This window comes from Centroberyx affinis, unplaced genomic scaffold, assembly GCF_046629955.1.
Source record: "Centroberyx affinis isolate AG114_WGS23_722 - 3 ecotype Tasmania unplaced genomic scaffold, CSIRO-AGI_Caff_v1 ptg005345l_1, whole genome shotgun sequence".
NCBI lineage: Eukaryota > Metazoa > Chordata > Actinopteri > Beryciformes > Berycidae > Centroberyx > Centroberyx affinis.
In genome coordinates, this window is record NW_027282668.1 from 109652 (window position 1) to 117228 (window position 7577).

The 7577-nt window shown below is 41.2% G+C and overlaps 1 protein-coding gene across 1 annotated transcript; it reads right to left on the bottom strand.

Annotated features, from left to right (window-relative positions):
- Window positions 1–127: 127 nt before the first annotated feature.
- Window positions 128–7448, bottom strand: ddost (dolichyl-diphosphooligosaccharide--protein glycosyltransferase subunit (non-catalytic)). Its single transcript, XM_071546591.1, has 11 exons — window positions 7232–7448; window positions 5880–5990; window positions 5689–5775; window positions 5506–5609; window positions 5309–5403; window positions 3957–4050; window positions 3655–3803; window positions 2678–2825; window positions 2436–2556; window positions 2191–2297; window positions 128–801 (listed from the first exon to the last, which is right to left on the bottom strand). The coding sequence occupies exons 1-11, from the start codon at window positions 7446–7448 to the stop codon at window positions 652–654; spliced, it is 1383 nt and encodes a 460-aa protein (XP_071402692.1). The 3' UTR covers window positions 128–651.
- Between the last annotated feature and the right edge of the window lie 129 nt (window positions 7449–7577).

The following is a 7577-nucleotide window of genomic DNA, read 5'->3' on the forward strand; positions in this document are numbered from 1 at the left end:
ATTGTTAAATAAAGCATGCTCTTTTGGGTCCAGGATACAGAGTTCCATTCAAGTTTTAGGAACTGTCACATAAAAGCTGCTATTTAAATAATTTTGCAAATATCGTGAGCAGGGAACCTTGTAGAGTGGAATGTCAGTATTTTATTGCAGTTTGGGATGAATCCAACTTTTGCTGCAAACACATTACAGTCTCATCGACAGAAACAAATTTGATCAGACAGAAGAATATTCAGTGCATGTAGTTACCGCATCAAGCTTTCCTGATCCTCAAAATAGGGAATCAAATTTAATTTTGATTTATGACATGTTCCAAGACAAGTGCTCTGTACAGAAACTTTATACAAATCCTGACTGAACTCAGAATGTGTACAGGCCTTTGAGTGATTTTATTCACAAGAATGGCATTTCTTTTAAAAGTACAAAAAAAAAACTCCCAACCATGGCATGTAATGGTTGAGCACCCCTTCTGGCCTCCAAACCCCTTATTAGCTGAACACCCCAATAACCCAACAGAAACAATATTTTCACGGAGGATTGCAGTCCAAGTCTCTGCCAGAAGATTCACGCCGCCGAGGCCTTCGATTTCCACTCTTCACACCAAAAAGGCCAAATTTATAATCTCTTTTTTCCGACCCGCCTCGCTTCTCTGCCTTAGTCCGACTTCTCCTTCTCTTTCATGTGCAGGAAGACGATGCTGAAGACAAAGAGTCCGGCCATCATGGAGAAGACGCTGGCGTAGTATGGGAAGGCTGAGGGGATGAAGCGCTCATACTGAGTGTGCTGCAGTGGACGCACCGACACCTACGGCAAGGGAGACAAAATTGTGCAAGTCAGCCTCCTGTATGTCAGAGCGTGGTTGTTAAATGCATGATAAACAACAGGAATTTCTCCCGGGGTTAGGCAAAGTAAACCTTTCAAATGAATATATTTATATTGACGTATCTTTCGACTGCACAACTATAAAAAAGTGATTTGATCAAGGGTCACAAAATGCTCACTGGATAACCAAGACTAATGGGAATTTCTGTGCTGTTAGCATTTTGTGACCCTATAGTTACTTTAGAGGCAGTGAATATTATGTTGCCTGGGCACCATGTACTTCAGCTTGTAACGTTACTTCCACTTCTTCTACAATGTCAAAGTTAGTTCTAACCTTATTTGTCAGTGTCAAACAAAGACAAGTCAACTGGAGAGCATCAGCATAAGAGCGACCTGCTTCCGCTCTCAGCTCTCTCAGCTGTTCGCTTCCTCGGTTCGTGTTGTCATATACTTCCCGATCCATAACAATAGAGCTTGGGAGGCCGTAATCATGGTCAAATGTAACTGTCGCTGTTAGTATTTAGCACCATCTCAGAGTTGTTCTGGTGCTCTGACTCAACCGTCAGTTCTATCACTGGTGGAGGAACGGTTGCTCCAAACCCCACAGCCGTGAATGAACTTCAGTGGAAGAGGCAGAGGACACAGCCTCATTTAATTGTTCTTTTGCTCCATATTGCTGAATTGAAATCTTTTTTTAAATGTCAGCTACACACCCAAGTGTTCTTGATGATATTGACCTATGATATGATGATATGACCTATATGACCTAGATGATATTGTCTCTTCTTATCTTTGCCAGCCACCAAGCTCTACTTTGTTGATCTTTCAGGAAAACTATGAAAGCTGATCACTGAATTATAATGAGAGGAAGTACTGCCTAATGCAACACAACAATGTTGCGTAAATTAAACTCATATGTCCTCCTGCCTGGTATATTAACATCAACTTGGCCATTCATACACAATGTAAACAATGGTGCCAGGTAGCAAACAACAGTGTCAATGTTCTCATCACTCAACAGTTAAATTGACCAACGGGACAACTTATCCAAAACTGTATTCCTTCAAGGGCCAATCTGTAATCCAAATTTAAATTGAAAAAGCTCATCATTCTCACATTGCTTGACAAATCCCTTTGTAGAAGAACAGCCTACATAAGCTCAAATGGGATTTTCTGTGTATTTTGGTTTGATTACTTTTATGATTTTTAAGAGTAGGCAAAAGAGGACATTTATTCAGGGTCAAGAAAGTTGCAAGAAAGTATTTGTCCACCTGTAAAGACGGCAAAGACAATGACTCCTTACCAAATTTGCACCCTGACTTCTACTAGAGTTTAGGAGACAGCTTTGTATTTCACTTCTGATCAACTGACCTGAGTGGAGGAGTAGAGGTGTGTGAATCCCAGTCTGTTGTAGTCCACCTTGAACTGGAAGACTCCGTACACGTCGGGCAGCTTGAACTTGACGCTGTATTTGCCTCCTAGTAGAAAGACGCCACAGCATTTATAGTAGATCTACAGTATATAACTTCAAAAAAGGGCGGTTCCAAGTCCCCCAAGATCATCAAGATGTTACACATCATTTTTCGGCCGGTGTCATAATAACCACAGCTTCATACCGTTTTTCTTGAGGTAGGTCCTGACGAAGGGGTCGATCCTCACGAACTCCAGCTGGATATCATCTCCGTCGAAGGGGACCCAGCGGCCCTCGGTCAGCATCTCAATGACGATGCTGTACTCCTGTATGGGACGGTTTCACATTCATTGAAAAAAAAAAACGAAAAAAGTGAAACTAAACTGCTCCTCCCTCCGGTTGAAACCAAACATCTGTTCACCGAGGCCGTTGGCGTTTTGAACTCACCACGAGGTCGGTGATGGTGTACGCTGCGGGGGGGGTGCTCTCTCCCTCGGGATGGTGGGTAACGGCTCCCACCCGGAGGACTCCGGCCTCCTTGAACACCCAGCGGGACAGAGCCTCGGCCAGCTCCAGGTTCCCTGTCTGCTCGTGCCTACCGAGGACCACAACGAGGACGGCAGATATTGGATTTTTATTCAAAATCAGATATGGTCCAGGCAGATATGATGCAGTTTGATTGATTACATATTTATTGTAGAATTGATCAATGCTACACTGGTTGTCTATGGGAAGACCTGAACCTGAATTCCAGTGAAACATTCTAATGACATTTTTTATAATTATCGTGGGTTTCAATGTTTTATTGAGAGAGTTTTATTTTCCAATGGTCTAAATGCTGTTTCTATGGAAGCCCATTTCCGCCAGTGTGATGAAAAAAATGGTCCTGTAAGTCATTATAATGAGAAACTTTCTCAAAATAATGAGAAAGTTTCTCAAAATAATGACTTAGTATCTCAAAATAATGAGAAACTTTCTCAAAATAATAACTTAGTATCTCAAAATAATGAGAAACTAAGTCATTATTTTGAGAAAGTTTCTCATTATTTTGAGATACTAACTCATTATTTTGAGAAAGTTTCTCATAATGACTTACAGGATCTTTTTTTTTCATCACACTGGCGGAAATGGGCTTCCATATGTTTCAGTGGCTTTACCTGGCGTAACAAAATGAAGTGTGGACTGATGCTCACACATGCTATTTCTTCATGTGTCCTTAACTGGCATGAACACCAGAGAAGAAGAGCTCAGACAGGTCCATCATACTTAGTTAAAGTTACAGGAACTGTAGCTTTGACCTCACTTTTTCTTATCTGTACCTTTATACCTCGGAAATGGCAAAGGCATCTGAAAGCAACAAGGGAATCAGAGCACATTACTGAGTTTGGGTGGTGGAAAGAGGAGGAATACAAGAGAGGGCCTACCTCTGGGAGCCGGGGGTGGCCTTCTGCACGGGGGAGTTGAAGAAGGCGTCGCTGAAGAAGTGCAGCGAGCCGCTGAAAACCACCCGGGCGTTGTTTCTGGCCTGGAGGCCGGCGATCAGCAGGGTGTTCTTGCCCACGGCATGGGGATACTGGAGAGGTGAGACAGAGGTTAGTCAAGAAACAAAAGCACATTCGACTGATAGATGGCTTCCACTTAAAAAAAAAACAGGACAACAGACAGTTTATTTCTTTCTACACACGTTCATAGTGTGAGGGAGTTATAGGGCAGTGCTGTGTATTACCTGAGAGATGGGTCTGTCAGGGAAGAAGGAGTAGGAGGTGGAGGAGCCAGTGAGGATGTCCAGGACGAGAGGGTTGTCTGGGTCTGCCACCATGCTGGAAGAGAAGGGGGGGCATGTAAGTGAAGCTCAGTGTGGTGTAGAATGGGAAATCTGATCAGCAGTGCTAGAATATTAATGGATTTAAAGGAGCATTTAAGTAATGTATGACTCCATCGGCCTCTATCAGCGATAGCAGAACTTATCTCCTTCTACAAGTCTCTGAACTGTAGGGGTGCACAATCATAATTTATTTTTCCATGATTAAAACTTGTGAATTTGGAAATACTGAAGTGTTTGTTATATTTTCAACAAAAGTTCAGATGGAGAAGCAGCAGAGAAACCTTACATAGAGCATCTCTGGAAAAAACAGAATGATGAGCCAAGTGGAAAAGAACAGATCAGCCCAACATTGGAGAGGAAAATACTGAAAACGTTGCTTTAGACCCTAAAAGTGGATCATTGTAAGGACAAATGTGAAAAATAGATGTGTGACAGTTAAGGGGTCAAATTATGGAATAGTTGTAATAATTAAACTAAAGAAATTAAACTAAAAGAATGTAGTAATATGTGTAAGTTTAAGAAAATGTTCAAAAACATTACATTTGAAAGATACAAAAGCTGTGACCAACACTGAAAAATGAATGACAATTATGAACTGTCTTTGTTTTGTTTATCTGTTTCTGTTTTATGATGTTGTGTTTCTTTATTAAATGTATTTATTTATATTATTTCTGTTTGTGTTTGTTTTGTTTCACAGCTATTTTGGATAGAGCACGGATAATACTTTGTTAAGTATTGAGGGTAGGCACAATAAGCTTAGGCTTCAGCCTACACAGTTTTTTTTTCCGGTCAGACAATATAATGTTTGATTTTGTTTTATTTTGTTTTATTTTTGCTATAATGATTTAGTATTATTTAAACCACTTTCATAACTGTATTTGTTGTTACTGTGTATAATTGACCGGAAAAAAATAACAGTAAAATAAACTAACTAACTAATTGTCTGTAGTACAGTATTCTGTGCAAAGTTTGCCTTTGGGTTGTAACTGTGCCCCAGAGTAATAAAGTAGTAACTATTTATATTAATTTTGTACATAAAGACAAACTAAGAGTGAGACAGTAAGAGTGAAGACAAGATTTCCCTACTGCTTTTGTGTTCTCAAACCAAGACAAATAATCGCAATCACAATCTATAGCTAAATAATTGGGATTATTAATAATAATTTGATGATTTGGGGGGGGTTAGGGTTAGTCCTGTACGACAGTAAAAATCTTACTCATTGCCCATTTAAAGTATGTACAGCTATGCTTACCCAACACCCTTGAACAGAATGGGCTTGTTGGTGGGTTTTCCAACAATAGTCGGTGCTTTCAGCAGGTTTTCGGGATCAGCGACGATCATGGTGTGCTGGAGACAAGAAGGTTCAGTCAGTTGTTTGGTACTGGCAGCGTTTACAGGACTCTTGTGTTTCAAGACTTCAAATGACACCTCATCACGGGTTCTGCTTACCTCTCCGGGATCAGACACATCGTAGTTGTGATGGTCAATGACTGCGGTCTTCTCCTCATCGAACTCAATGCCACACTCACTGCCCAGCTCCCTGAGAGGGTCGCCTACAAAACAGGACAAGGGTCAGTCGCTTTCAAAATGACTGTAGGTCTAAAATATGTCTTTGCACTGCTTGAAACTGACCAATATCAGAATTGGCAGCAACCAGGACGTTGCCTCCACCGTCAATGAAGGAAGTGATAGTCTCCACGTTGATATTTCCCCCAAAGTCTGCAAACGAGAGGAAAGAAGGCAGGCTTATTGATTGCATCAACAAAGAAAGCAAAAGCAGTAAAGCTAGAAACTCGATTTTGAGTTCAAAGTGTGAAATGTACCTTCGACTGACGGTGAGAAGAGGATCAGATGGTCGTACAGGAACTGGCCATATTTGATCAGAGATAGGGAAGGGTCGTCTGCTGTCTTGAAGGTGAGGTCAAAGCCACGATCTGCAGAGGAGAGACACAGTATCAGCTTCACTGGAAAACTTAGGCAAGTGGAAGTCAGCTCACAACAATTTATATATGTAATGCAAGATCATGCTACAGATTCGGGAAGCATCATGCATCTCTCACACTGGTCATGCACCTTTGGACTAACTTGCAAAAATCACTAACTCCGGTTCCATAATATTTTGAAACTTTGCAGGCAGTTATGTAGTGGTAAATAAAAAAACTGGGTAACCTATGACCACCAGTCAGCGACCATCATCTGGTAAACAACCACCAGTATCAACAAAAACAAATTATATTTTCAATTTATTTATAATGTATTCCCTTTTTTCCCCTTAATAGATCACATCTTCATGTATCTCACATCAATTTGACACTATTTACTATGATGTATTCTATGAATTTACCTAATTAATATTTCTGTCAGCCTATAAAACGGTGGTTAAACTCTGTTCCCCAAATAAGAAAGAGGGCAAATTGAGTTTAGGTGGGTTTACCCTCCACTATACCCCTTCTTACAAGTCAGAGAAGTAAGGTAGCTCAAGATGCATTAGCAAGCTCCAATTCAGGAAAGCTACCAAGCTAGCTAACTGATGACGCCCATTAAGCACTGTGCTGACTTGTGTCGAGAGGAGTTGCGCCGAACTCCATACAAAAATAAAGCAGTTTAATGTGACCTTGATTATTTGCAACTAACATACTTGGTAACACATAACTTGTGAGCTTTTATGAATCGTTAGGGTGTTCTTGTAAATTCGGCAGATAGATAATCCACCACGCAGCACCTCATTTAACTAAAATGTAATATTTAGACGCGATTCACTCTGCTCGGTACTGCCCTTCACTGTGCATTCCAGTGAAAGAAGACCAATTAGAAAAGTTAAAATTATCATTAACATATATATTGGTTGGTGTATTTGAGGTACGCCGAATTGAAGAGTGGATTGTAACGATTCAAAAACTCCTCAGTCGTGTACTACCAAGTATCTATCTTTGCCGGTACGTTAAGTTATATTAAAATGACAGTTTTGAAAGGAGTTTGGCCTTCGGTTCTCTCCATACAAAACAGACGAACGCATCGACGCTAAGCTAGCAGACTTGTTGTGCTGCGTGAAGCTCAAGTTTCCGAGCTCGAGCCCAAAAGGCTCTCTGTTAACAGTGTTTGTTTACAACATCAAGCACATGCAAAGATAGTATCTGACTATTTCAGCGTGAAAAAGAACACATTTTGCACTGACCTGCCAGACTGCGGAAGAAGATTGAATGGGTGTCTCGGATGTTGAGGTTGTCCAGCAGCACCAGAGTCTTTCCGTCGGCCGACGCACAGTGCAACATGCAGGCTAACGACAGGAATAAAAGAACATTGTTGCCCAAAAGGCCGAATCTCGTCCATTTTTTGGACGATAATACAGAATTGGACCGGCTCGTCTGCATGACTGCTGTCAACGCCGCCATTTTGCTGCAGAAGTCGACGTCAGCGTTAGCAGTCAGCTAAACTTTGACCCGGCGATTCGGCCAATCACAGAGAGGAACGCGTCACTCTGAAGGCCATCCCACCAATAGGATGGAGGCTTTATTATAAGG

What these genes read in the sequence shown, in the direction of transcription:
- ddost (XM_071546591.1), bottom strand. Translation starts at nt 7,448, where the DNA reads ATGGCGGCGTTGACAGCAGTCATGCAGACGAGCCGGTCCAATTCTGTA. An exon ending in CTGACAGACCCATCTCTCAG is followed by an intron (nt 3,804 to 3,956) that starts GTAATACACAGC and finishes TCACCTCTCCAG; the next exon opens with TATCCCCATGCCGTGGGCAA. An exon ending in ACACCATCACCGACCTCGTG is followed by an intron (nt 2,557 to 2,677) that starts GTGAGTTCAAAA and finishes CGTCCCATACAG; the next exon opens with GAGTACAGCATCGTCATTGA.